This window comes from Bacillus rossius, chromosome 3 (genome assembly GCF_032445375.1).
Source record: "Bacillus rossius redtenbacheri isolate Brsri chromosome 3, Brsri_v3, whole genome shotgun sequence".
Taxonomy (NCBI): Eukaryota; Metazoa; Arthropoda; class Insecta; order Phasmatodea; family Bacillidae; genus Bacillus; species Bacillus rossius.
In genome coordinates, this window is record NC_086332.1 from 25793653 (window position 1) to 25807797 (window position 14145).

Consider the following 14145-nt stretch of genomic DNA (forward strand, 5'->3'; position numbering starts at 1 on the left):
CCTCCTCTCATAATACCAGCTGAAATCTTTTGTCATTGTTATCACCATGTAATATGTAGCTAGATTTTATATTCATACTTATGATATGTAGCAAACAGCCAAGTGGCTTAGTGATAAGACGGTGAATTTTCATTCTGAAGAACTCGGGCTTGAATCTGGTCTGGTCATCTTAATATTGCATCTTGCCACTGTTAACCCTGAATCCGTTTAAGCAAATATTTTGTATTTATCTCTTGTAAATTGTAACAGAGTACTTCAATGATAGGGGAGTGCTTGTTGGTGAGAGTCAGTAATCAAAGTTTTTGGTATTGAATTAGCTAAAAATGCTATCTCTTGCAAGGTGGTTCATTTGGAGTGTTGTGGCAGAAAGTGTTGGAGGAGATCGTGAACGCAGACTCGGGTGCCCCTTGCTCTCCACGCCACTCAAAGAAAAAGCAGTTCATAGACTCCGTGAAGCGGGCAGTGGGGCCCCAGGGGACGAGCAAGCAACTGACGGAGGCCGCGGCAGTCACGTGTGTGAAGCTCTGCAAGGCCTCCACGTACATCAACATACTGGATTCAAACAACGTAGCCTTCACACTGGTGCAGTGTGTGATCAACGACCTGAAGGTAAGGCTTGACAGGGAACAAGGCTTCAGTAGATGCCTGAACACATGTGTCATTGAATAACTACGTATTATTGGGAACAAAATTAGTAAATAGTTTTATAAATACACTTCAATTAAAACTCATAATTAGGGACAGGTACTTTTCGCGATCGCGAATCACCGTAGTTATTTCGCGCATTTGGCCCTTTTTTTTTTACGAAAATGTGAATTTTGCGATTTTCCACTGTTTCGTCGCGAATTTGGTCAAAATTTCGTTATTTGAAGCTTAAATTGCCACAAACACATATAATTTAGATATAATTCATCTTCCGTTCCTAACACCAGCGCACCAATAAAAAATAAAACACTACATAAAAATACATTTCACAGTGCCGGCAACATTACTAGGCAAAACTAGGTAAACAATTTATTTTCTCCAACCATAACAACAAAAACCACATTCTGTGGCAATAAATCATGGCGAGGTTAACGACCACAGATGACTGTAATCCAGGACCGTTTATATTTTGCATTTTAACATTACAAGCTTCAACATTTGTTTCTCGTGCCATGAAGTTATCAAAACAAAATGTGTTTCTCAATAAACGTGTTACCAACGTAGCAGTGCGAGAATGCGAGAAAGAACATGAACGTTTACGAACAATCAATTGTTGTTTAGTCATACAATCAAGCGTGTTCGGTAGATAAAAACGATACCGCGTTCAGAACGCGTAAATTTTGATATCAACGAAAATTAAAAGTGTTTTTTCTTCATAATTTACTTAGCCATAAAATACTTTAGGCAATTTTAAACTGCAACAAACAAATTGATGGATGTATGTGATTTTTTTTTCTTCGGTTGTTAGGTTACTGCACATGCGTGCATTTAATATTGTTCGGTGGCTATTCGTTGCGGTAACTGAACGAAGTATGACATAAACACACTAGATAGGGCTTAAGAATTTTCTTCTGATGGTTTCTATTCGACAGATAAGGCAGTTTTATTTTGTAAATACTGTAATTGCAGAGTCAATTGGGACCGTAGAGACTCAATTGGGGGACGCACCACAACGCCGAAATACCACAACGCCAAACGTACAATAACGCCGAATGCCAAATTGACCACAACGCCGGCACGCTAGAAAACTGCTGTGTACCACAACGCCGAAATACATAAAAGCCGAAATACATAAAAGCCGAAAAATGTCATTCCAGGACTTCCACAAAGGTTAGATTAGGTTAGGTTTGACTAGGTTAGGTTTGACTAGGTTAGGTTTGACTAGGTTAGGTTTGACTAGGTTAGGTTAGACTAGGTTATGTTAGGATAGGCTAGGTTAAGTATGGTTAGGTTATATTACGCTAGGTTAGGTAAGGTTAGGTTTGATTGTGGTATTTCGGCGTTAAGGTACATTTAAGAAACACACACAAATTCATTCAGTTGTTATTTCAGCATTATGGTACACAGCAGTTTTCTAGCTGTCGGCGTTGTGGTCAATTTTGACATTCGGCGTTATTGTACGTTTGGCGTTGTGGTATTTCGGCATTGTGGTAACAACCCCTCAATTGTTAAGCACATAAGCAGTGAAAAGCACAAAAAGTCACGCATTTCTTCCCCCGCTACTGTAGCACTGCAGCATACTAGTGGTGTTTGTGCGCAGCAAGCAAAAAAAAAAGGAAAACTGAAGCGCATCGTTTTGCTATGGAGACCACTGAGGTGTTCCTCAAAGCGAACATTCCACTTCACAAACTTCAGGACCCCAGTATTTTAAGCTGGATGAAGAAATATGTTGAAGTTTTGTATTTATGCCTACATCAATATCTGTAATCATGGAGTGGCTTAAATTTAGAAGCTCTCAAAACCAAACCCAATTTAAGCTAGTTGGAAATGGGCATTTTAAAACTAACCTAAGCTAAACTTACCAAATATAAAATAAGACTCAACCAAACCTAAAACTAAAGAAACCTAACTTTTTGGCCTAGCGTACCACCTGTTAGGAATATATTTTATTGAAAAACCTTCCCTCTAAACCCAAAAGTTTTTACATTCTGGAAGAGTAGCTACTTTTAAGTTTGAAGGGTTTTTCATTTCTAAATATTAGTTCTAAACATTTTGACTATTCATTACTGAGTTCATTTAATTTTTTCTTAAAAAAGGTACGCGTAGATACATTTCGCCGCTTTTTTTTCCTCACCGCTTTTCACTAATTTTACTCACCGAAAAGTTCCTGTCCCTACTCATAATAAATTATAAATATTAAAGTGTACAGAATAACATATTCATGGTTTTAGTTGAAATTGATTTTTAAATTTTGGTTTTATCACAATTAACCATAAAATATTGCCCCTGTGTAGTGATAGTTGACTAGCTACCAATGTCTTTTGTACCACATCTTGAATTACTACCTCACAAAATAACCTTTTATACTTTCCTAGTGTTGAGTTTGTTGATGGATTGTATGCTGTACCCAATTATGAGATTTTAAAAGTCACAAGAAGGTGCATCATAAAATCAAGTAAGTTCTGCAAATGTAGTACACCATTGATTGTAACATGTATCCTATTTTAAGTAAACAAAAATTTACATAAAAAAATTAACACAAACTCAAAATACATTTTGCAGTTGTGTGTGAACCAACTTAAAAAAAAACTTGTTTGGATCTGGTAATCAACATGGGCAGATAGCGGAACACAGCAAGGTCAAAGTAATTTCAGTAATTTTTTTTTTGGCCTTTAATTACAGAACAGACAGCCTCAAAATTATTTATAGTTAAGGAACAACTGGAATGAATTACAGTCCACAACGTGTAATCTCAGCAACTGTAAACAGACACTGCTATCCCTCCGCTACAGTGCTACGATGTATGTTTATGCAGACACAGTAGGAAGGAAGGGAGCAAATGAAGTCACGTCCATGTTGTTACATTTTTTTAATAGCAAAACCATCACTGCTGATCATCTAGTTCTACTGAGTGATGGATGCTCTGGACAGAATAAAAATCATACAATGGTCTATTTCCAATACATAATAGTTCACTGCCTCCATCTCTTCAAAAAAGTAACTCACATTTTTCCGATGAGGGGCCACTCCTTTCTTCCAAATGATCAAGACTTTGCACTGATTGAGAAGAAAAAGAGAACTACTTCACCAGAATACCAAATGACTGGAATGAAATAATCAGTAGCTGTCGCAGCAGACCATCTCCATTTGATGTCATCGTTGTGGCCCAGGAAATGCTTTATGATTTCAAACTTGCACAAACTCCTTAATTCTTAAAAATGCCAAGACCATCCCTGACTCTCAGAAATCTTCGCCTGATGGAAATCGTAGATAACTGCCCCTATGTTTTGAAAAGGAACACATACTTTAGCCACTGGTATAAGTGCAACATTCATAACAAAACTGTGCTTCCTGAAAGTATAGAACTAACCCTATTGTATGGTGGTCCAATTTCTCTTTCACCAGCGAAGATGCAGGACTTAAAACGATTGTGTGCCTTCAGAGGCCAGAAAGCAGGGTGTTTTACACACAGCTGGAAGAGAGTCCAGAATATATTAGTGGCGATATTGATATAGATGAAGATGACAACAGTGATGGATGCATTGAGTGAAGACATTTTAGTGAACCATCACATTACTGTGCTATTTTCTCATTCAGTTTTCAATCATGTGTGATGTAAAAACCAAAAGCAAGGAAACTTATCAGAAATACATAAAAGTAACATTGTCTATCAACAAATTTTGTTAACTAAACTGAGATACTTATTTATTTATTTATTTATTTATTTATTTATTTATCGTCTTTATTGGTGGCGAAGTTAAGGCGGTATGCCTTTTCTTACACTTAACCACATATTGCCATTGTCTCAAATATACATGTACAAGTAGAATTTCTGCTGCATTATCTGATAAATTTAAGGTATGTATTGTTTTTTCTTTTTTCTATCAAAATTGTAGGCAGAAACAACCAGTGTCAGAAATTATATAATTTTAAAAAGGCTAATTATAATATTTCAACATTAAAAACTTCAACAAACTGTTTCTTTCTTGTATACACGTGTATGGATAAGTACCCAGATGTAATTTTAATATAGAATCACATTTATAAAGTTATTTGTTTCTCATGAAAATTTAATTTTTTCAACATTGGTTGTTTTTGCCAGAAACCCTTCAATTGATAGTATACTATGATCTCTAAAATAAGTACTTCATATTTATTTGGTTTTGTGACATGTCTACCAACAGCTGAAAAAGTCTTTAATGGTAAGTTTGAGCTTATACTGTGCTTCCTAAACTACTAGATGTAAATAATGAGACCTTAAAAAAAGGTTCAAAGTTAAATAATGGCAAGAAAAAGAAATTACCTAAATTATTATTAGAGTGAGAGATTTAGTATGGAAGAGGGAGGTGCCGTTACAGTGCAAACAAGTGTTGTACAATTCCTACTTTGTGCCCAGAGTTGCTTATGGAGTAGAAATTTGGACTGTAGATAAGAGAGATGCTGGGAAGATCAGAGCAATAGGAATGAAGGTTATGAGGAGTATGTTGTCAGTTACGAGGCGAGATAGGAACAGGAATGAGATAGTGCAAGCAAGAGCAGAAGTACAGGACGTGAATGAGATCATAGAAAAAGCGAGACTAAGATGGTATGGCCATGTCCAGAGAATGGAAAAGGAGAGGCTGCCTAGGAAAATGATGGCATTGAAGTACAAAGAAAGAAGATCCCAAGGAAAACCAAGGAGGAGATGGGAAGAGCAGATAGTTAAAGGAGTGTAGGAGAGAGAAGACTGGAATAAAGTGAAGAATGTGGAATGGTGGAATGACAGAGGAAGATGGAGGTATTTTTCTTGGCTGACCTGACCGCAGGCTGGAAACAGTTGATGATGATGTAATTAAAATAACTTATTTTTTTTTTTTAGTGATCTGTAATATTCTTTATTTCATGGAAAAAATTGAAAGTTTTTTTGTAACCAACTTCCCGTTTTAGAATATCAATTTATGGAATATTCTATGTAATATCATATTACATATTTGGAATGTAATTTTTAAAATCACATACCTACTTTGAATGGTAAATTGTTTGGTAAGATACTTTATGCTTTGGTTTGTGTTTGGTAAGTATTCGCTGTAATGTTAACGTAATTTTGCTGTTATTGGGACTTTAAGAGAATATGGTATGTTTGTCCATTGCACAGAGTAAATGTGGCATGTTTGTTTGTAATGGTTCGTTACAAACAAAAATAAAAAGATTTAAAGCGTCAATTGTAGTTTTTGTTTTATTCTTTCAAACTAGAATGAACCAACGAATCCAAACACTTCCAAAATAGGTTGTTCACTCATTCCACATACATTCGCCCGTCGAGAAATGCTCGCAGCTCGCGCAATGAGAATTAATAATAATAAAAAATAACGTCGATTAAGTGTTTTGCTGGAATATCTAAAATATGTGCGGCCTCAAACACGGCCGCACCCAACGAAAAACCGCGAGCAGCCGAAACGCGGCCTCGCCTGGCAGCGATCGCCCGACGACTGGTGAAGTCTTGTCACCGTCTCTTCCACGCAGGGAGTAGACGTCACATGACCTCACCGACCAATCACACGCACGCTTCTTTCACTCTTACCGATACAAGCCAATCACAGAACAAGTTACAATACATGAAAAACCCTGTACACACAGAACTCGGGGCTTCCCTTGATCGGTCTCTTTTCAATTTTACATCAAAATCTGGGACTCCCATTCTCGTTGTCTCTCCCACACCGTGAGAGAGCAGTTACCACTCAGTTCCCACGCAGGGGGGAATTACCGTCTTTATCTCGGTTGGCGGGGAAACACTGTTTATTTCTCACTCCCACTTACAGGCCTCTCATGCCTCTCTTTCTAACCATCACACCAGCCCAGACACAGTCCCGTGATTTATAATTATATTACAACACGTTAATAAAAATTAAGAATAATAATTATAATACGAATTACTTTACAAAATTAAATTTATTGAGAAAAACCTGAAAAAGTAGGCCTAAACAGGTAAAATTCTAGTACAGCGGCTCATTTGTGAATAATTACATAAAAAATACTAATGATTAAAAATGTCTAATAAAATACAAAATACCTTCTTAAAACACCTAGCACGAGCAAAATAACATCATAATGTCTGATTATACTGTTTCAAAACATATACATCACTCAAAAAACATTGACTTATTTATATTTACTTATACAAAAGAAGTTTAAAAGAAATTTATTTATTTAGGAGGGCAGGGTCTTGCAATGCTACATGTTGGGTACAGACACTGCTGTTCAACCCGTGCAAGCCTTTCTCGCGAGGACAGAACTACAACCTGCAGGACATTGACTTGATGATCGACTGCTTTGTGTCATGCTTCCGCATCAAGCCACACAACAACGAAGCCTTGAAAGTATGCCTGAACCCCAACTTTCCCTCTACGTACCACTTTGTGCTCATCAGCTCTCTCTACAGGTGAGACAACTGTGTATTTGTTTGTGTAATAACTAGGGATAGGAAAAATTCGCGGGTTCAATGACCTGCAGGATGAACTCCATAGTTCTACGTACACTCCGTCAAATGCCACCCACCCATTGGCTGCCGTCTTGTGAGACGTCCCAACGTAGCAGCCTGTGATTCGATAAAGCTTTGGTCGGGCGTTTCTAATTGGCCCAGAGTCATCCAGGTGATTTGTGAGCCAATAGCAGAGGCAGCACTGAGGTATAACTATTTGTATTTTAGCTTGTCGCGAAATGAACCCGCGAATTTTTCCTATCCCTAGTAATAACAGTTATGACATCTCTGAAAATACTAGTTGCTAATGCATGTACGTAAGCATTGAGTATTTCATCATGGTGGCAGCTGATGCAAGCTGTGGTACTAACTGCAAACACTTTCTCCTGGAAAATTTGAAACATTTTCATTAGTTTATAATGTTTGTTCACGAAAGAAAGTAACAATCTACACCTGTTTCTGCCTGTGACAGATCAAATTTGGTTGAGATGATGATAGGTAAATATTTAATGGATTAGGCTGCTTATCTAAGGGATAAACTTAAAGTTGTTGCAATCCTATTAATGGATTAACAGAAAAGAAATGGGCACGGAACAACCAGTGAATTAAAATGTGGAAGAAACAAAATAACAGAGAAAAATATCTTTTATGATTTCAAGTACCGTGCTTTATCGCATAATCATCGCACATTTTGTACTAAAATCAAGTTTGAAAAGTAGGGGTGCAACGTTTAAGTGAAATTTTTTTTTGTTAGCTTAAGTTATTCATAAAACAAAACCCATTCATGGAAAATACGTTTATTTAAAAATTGGAGTATACAAGAGCATGCCAAACAATTTAAATTAATAAGTCATGCAACAAAAACCTTTCTTCAACTTTAAATAGAAAAACATAATCTGTACTCGAATGCAAGCCTGAACGAATGTATAACTATCGTCGTAGTACACATTTACCATAAAAGAGTGCGGGCCATGAAATGTAGTGAACTCAGCGTTGCATGAAACCGGCGAGATATCTATATCGATATTCGACTACGTGTGCACTCTATACAGGAAGCAACATTACCAAACATGAATGATACCAACTAGTGCTGGCTATTTTTTATAAGTGGTACACCGCGGTGACGCAGACGAACAGATAAAGGTTATAACGTCTAAAAACGTCTTTATAACAAAATTTACACATCAGACAACTTCGTATTTCCGTTAATTAAATAAGTAAGAGGTAATGTTCGAATAAATATTAGATTTCTACTTTAAAATACATTGTTTTATACTGAAAAAATACCTACACAATGCGCCTGGAATCTAATAGCGGAACCAAAAACATAATGCGACGTTTATGCGAGAGGTTTTTTTCATCCTATATTTGACGCCATAAAATATTGGTGTGACGATTATGCGATAAAAGAGGTAATATAAATAAAGGAATTACATAATATATCAGTGATGAATAGTAAATGAGTGAACAATTGAGCAAAGTAGTAAGCTATTAAATGAGTGAATAAGTGAAGTACAAGAATTAACAAAAATGAGAGAATGAGTGATGATTGATGAATGATTGAAAGTGATTAATGAGGGAAGTGTGATTTACAAATGGATGGGTTGGAATGGGTAACTTGGAAAATTATTGAGTTAGATATGAGAGCTATTACTTGAGCGAGCTTTATATACCTGAGTTTATGGTGAAAGTGTGAGGGAATAAACGAGTGAATTTATGAAAGAGAGAATAAGTAAATGATAGCAAGTGAACAAATAAAAGAAACAATGAGCCAATGAAATTGAATAAACAAATGAGTACCTAAGAAAAAAATAGTATGCATAAGAGAACTAATGAGTATGTGTTAGTGTGTGTAATGAGTGAAGTTATGAACGAATTAGAGGATTAGCAAATTATTTAACAAATGAGTTGAGATAGTGAATTAGTAAGAGAATTATTTAAAATTAGTGAGTTTGAAAATTATTGGGTTTTTGAGATTGCAGTATTGATTTAGTCAGTGAAAAGTGTCATGGTTGTTGACTGATTTAGAATTTTTTTACTGAAAACATTTTTTTTTTTGCTGCTAAATGAAATGCTTTCTAGAGCATTTTAAAATGGAGTTTACTCCGAGTGTGAACACAGTGTACTAATAATTAAATCTTTCAGAAAGGAACCTAATTTCTCCAGCTACATCAAACCATGGTTACCACTCATCCTGTAAATACTTTAATAATGATTCAATGCAAAAATTGAACTTATGCCAAATGCTATATACCCAGGTTTTATTTAATTTTTTTTTACAATTTTTGTGTTGTTCATAAGATTTAAATTTTATTAAAGCTTTAAAAAATATTCACTTTTGTCAACATATTTTTGAGTAGTGCATTTTAAGGAATTAATGTAACATGAAACAAGAAGTTTTATGAATTGTAACAAATTTATTTAGTTGGTTTCAAAAATGTTCCTTCAGTCTTATGAAAAATGTATGTTACATAAAAACCATCTCAAACATATTGTCTCTTATAAAATAACACCGCCTGTGACTTTTTTTTTTAAAATTTGTTTTTTGATCTCCAGGGAAACATAAGCATTTAGTATCTTTTCACGAAGTGAATTCCCTGAAAATCAAACAGAATGCGCTGCTATGGTCTTTTTCGTAACACCGGCTATCATTCAGTTCCAGCATGGTGCATAAAATGGCTCCTGAAAAATTTGTTTTTGTCACATAGGCATTGTTGTTTCTTAAGTGATGATATAATGTCTTTATAATGATATAATGATATTAACTGAAAATATGCATAAAATGTCACAGATTTTATATTCGATGGTTCTGTATCTTTTGAGTTTACTTTTCAATTACTTGAGTTCATAGTAAAATTCCATATGTATTTAAAATCTTGTTAGTCTTATGTTAATCTTGTGCATACAAGTGAAAACTATATTTCCACTTATGTTGCAGGATAATAACGCAACCACGATTGCCCTGGTGGCCACAGATTGACCTTGTCTACAGCAAATCATCTGAGCTGCGATCAATGTTCACGGATACACTCAACAAAGTCACCCAGGGGTACATTTCGCACACTCCACTTCGCATGATCACGGTAAGTAGCAGTTTTCTGTTTGCCTTCCGTCTCATGTACCTTATATATATATTTTTTTTGTGATTTTAATCCTTTTTAAATATGCCTTCACAATGTGGGAAGTGTAAGCACCTTGATTTGATAATCCTTGTGCTTTTATTTTGTTTTCTTAGTTTGAGTAGGTATGTACCAAATAGCTAGGGACAAGATTTTATGGTTTTATTTTTAGTTCAAATTCATTTAAAAAAAAAAAAAGATTTTGTGTTTTGTTTTTATTTTATACATTCTATTTATTAATGAAGATAGTGTGTTATTTAAAAATTGTGAAAATTAAATTTTCTCGATTTACTGAAATAAAAATGTCATATTTTTAGTGATTTTTACGGACCCCTGTTTTTCTTTTACAGTAAAATAATTTGTAATAAGCATGTATGGGACAGAATTTCTCAGAAAAATGGAAATAAATATGCAAATTTGTATGTATTCAAAAAATGTGCCAATGTCATAAATGTAAAAAGTGATACTAATAAGAGATGCAGGGTCAGATAAAATTTGATTTTTTTTTGCATTTCAATTAGTTTTTTTTGTACACTCTTCATGCTAAATAAATTACATTCATTGAATTTTCTGTACTAAAAGATTTACATTTTTATAATTTAAGTTAAGTATTGTCAAATGGCTGGTTGATTTTGTGATTTTAGTTGCATTTTGTTGCTAAGTGGTGTATTGAGATGTTTTTCGTTGTTATTTCATTTTCATCAAAATCCACTATATAATCTTGTCCATAAATATAGCTTTTAATGCTGGACAAACAAATGTGTAGAGTTTGTCTCGGCTTGTTTTTTTCTCATGGCAAGATCTCATGCTCTCACAGCTGTTTTGTTAGTTTGAAGGTGTGTGTTGCAGTCATTGACCCTGAAGAGCAAGGATTCAACCTCCAAGTTCAAAGAACGAGGGGAGGAAGGACCTGGTTACAAAAACCTTCTACTGTGGATGGTTCGACTCATACATGCTGATCCCATGCTGATGCTCAATGTAAGTTTCACAAGAAAGGACTAGTTCTTTCCCATGGTCTTTGACACTTGTACGCTGTATATTTAGGTTCATTACTTTATTTTCTGATATTACTGATATACTGAAACGTTCTGTTATCAAAATAACATGAAAATAAATTAATATAGATGTAGCTTCTGTAACACTTACTGTGTTTAAGTGATTGATGGTGTCAAGGTGAATGATTGAAGTATAGTGCGAAACAACTTTGTTGCAGAAAGTTAGGAACATTACATACAAATTTGAGGATTGCCAAACACGTTTCCATGGTAGTACTATATTTTAAGGTGGAATATACATACACAAAGTTTTGATTGACCTGTGATCTTTTAACGGTTATAGTAGGTCTCTAGTAGACCGACATGTTTCTGTGTGTTCTCACGTTGGAAGTAACAGTATTTAAATCATCTAAATTATCATTTGTTCAGTGATGTTTTCAAAGTAACATTGGAATAAAGCAAATTAAATTAAATGACTGTGCTAGAAAAGAAAATACGAGAATTCATACCAGTGAACTTAATCTGTTGCAAGTCAAAGTCAAAATTCGCTCAAAATATAATATATATGATCCCCCTAAATTTTAGCATAAATAGCTGTACTGCTCATAATTCCACTAAAACGTCTTCGCACCCGGTGCTGGGAATATCACCATGATCCCATTTCATGCATGCCTATGTCTTATGAGTGGCAAGTATTTCACCATAATGTCAGAGAACTAAAGAACCAAAGTGATGAGAATTTTTCTGGTCATTTAGTAGCTATTGATAATTTCATTTGTGTTACTTGCCCTTGATTATTTTTGTTTTTGTGTTTATGTACTAGTGTTTTGTATTGTGCCTACCATTTAAGGCTTCTCATGTTGGTAAGCATTTCACAAATTCAAATAAAAATACAAATAAAAAAATAAAAAATAATGCTTTCTTAATAGTGTTACACAGCCTTGTTACCAACTGGAAGCATTATAACAGGATTCCCGTGGATTTAAAATGGTCAGCACTCAGCAGTCACAGGTGAATGATGGTTGAGTGGTCAGATCACTTACTCCCAACAAGGTTATCTGGATTTGATTCTTGGCATGATTGAACTCGGCTTTTTGCAATTTGGAACATGGGTGGATTGTGGATCTTACTGTGAGCCGGTGGGTTTCTCGTTTGTATTTATTCGGCATCACCCCTCATTGTTTTTATGACCTCAGTGTCAGTGAGATGTTAAGCCTTATAGCATGTGTCATCCTTAGATTGCAGGGTGCAATATAATGAGAATTTACTCTTTCTTTCCAATGCACAATATCTGCTGTTAGTGCTGTCCTTGTTTCAGTGAGTTCTGTTGCCATTGTTTGATACTCTTGGTTATGGTAGGAAATTTTTTGTTACAAATATTGTGTGGTCACATTTGCCAGAAGTGTAAAATATTGGTGTGAACGGTGTCTCAAGATGATCGACAGGTAAGGGTCGTATAGCGCCGTGGTCTTTTGGGAATTTTGTGTGATTAGAACATGATTTTTGTGTAACAGCCACACATACCCAAAAAGCACTGCAGTTTTAGGCACAACTTTATAATGTTATGAAAAACCTGAAAAATTTCCAAACTGAAATAAATATTTTTAAAAGGAATAGTTAGAATGAAAATTTCGCAAATAAATTTTGTTTGTTATATTTCATCAAGAGCACTATCTGATAGTATTGAATTTTAAGAAAACGTAACTGAAAGTTGCCATATTGATCTCAACCATTCTTGTCATCTACTAATTTTTTTATATGATTTAATATTAAATTTTTTAGCTCTGAACGACCAGAACATAATTAATGGATTGACTTGTTATTTGCTTCCAGAATGTATACAACTGTAATACTACTGATTAAAATAATGAAATTGAAAAAAAAATTTCAAAACGTATTATGATTATTGATCCTGTACAAAATAGGAATTGTAATGTTAACAAGCCGGGTAGTTTGAACGAGGCGACAGTACTGCGATGTGAGCGTGGTTGTTGGACCGGGACGCGACTGGTGTGTGGGCGCGCTAGAACCAGGGCAAGGCCGGCCACGAGATCCAGAGCTCGACGCTGGAGCTGATCAACGGGCTGGTGAGCCTGGTGCACCAGCCGACCATGACGGACGTGGCCCAGGAGGCCATGGAGGCCCTGCTCGTGCTTCACCACCCGGAGAAGATCGAGGTGTGGAACCCGGACGCGCCCATCAACACCTTCTGGGATGTCAGGTCAGCTCCTGTGCTGTCCTGTGTCGTCGCTTTTCTGTGTATGGAGCATGTGCGAAGGCAGGGGAGAGGCCAGGGGGGGGGGGTTAGGGGTTCAAATACCCCCCCCCCCCCCCCCTAGCACCAAATCTTTAATTAAATTTCTTATTCATCACTCAAACAAATTTTGTATTAAAAATTAATAAAATTTTTACCATTACAATATTCGAATTGAAGTACCGAAAACTGCTAAAATAGCACTATTTTACACCTTAAAATCCAAATTTTCCCGGGGGAGGACCCCCGGACCCCCCGCTTTAATAGGGGGGGGGGGGAGACAATGCTTCTTAACACCCTCCATACACAAATCCTGGCTACGCCACTGTATGAAGGGACTATATAATTATCATTCTTTTTTTTTTTTAATTTAAATAACCCATAATCATTAATATATTGTCACTTTAAATCCATTAATGAACTTATCATGAGCTGCACTGAATACTTTAAAATAGTGATGTGCAAGTCTTGGCATCATCGAGAACGAGTCGAGACAGAAATTTTCTCGATCTCGTCTCGAGATAATTTTTTTGGCTCGGAATTTTCGAGAATTTTGCAAACAAGTAATAGGTTAGGTAATATAATATATTGAGGCAGCATTTTGCGTTGCGTGTTGAAATAATTAACATATCTTCAACGTAACGTAGATCGAATAAAATAAAATATATTTGTTAC

At 35.6% G+C, this 14145-nt stretch overlaps 1 protein-coding gene across 4 annotated transcripts in view; it reads left to right on the top strand.

Moving 5' to 3' along the window:
• LOC134530397 (neurofibromin) overlaps positions 1-14145 on the top strand; it is a 160174-nt gene that overhangs the window by 12268 nt on the left and 133761 nt on the right. For all 4 annotated transcript variants that reach the window (XM_063365179.1, XM_063365180.1, XM_063365182.1 and 1 more), the window contains 5 exons: positions 367-609; positions 6873-7063; positions 10041-10185; positions 11071-11199; positions 13244-13437. In XM_063365179.1, the coding sequence (XP_063221249.1) occupies positions 367-609; positions 6873-7063; positions 10041-10185; positions 11071-11199; positions 13244-13437 (902 nt within the window). The remainder of the gene's footprint in view (positions 1-366; positions 610-6872; positions 7064-10040; positions 10186-11070; positions 11200-13243; positions 13438-14145) is intronic.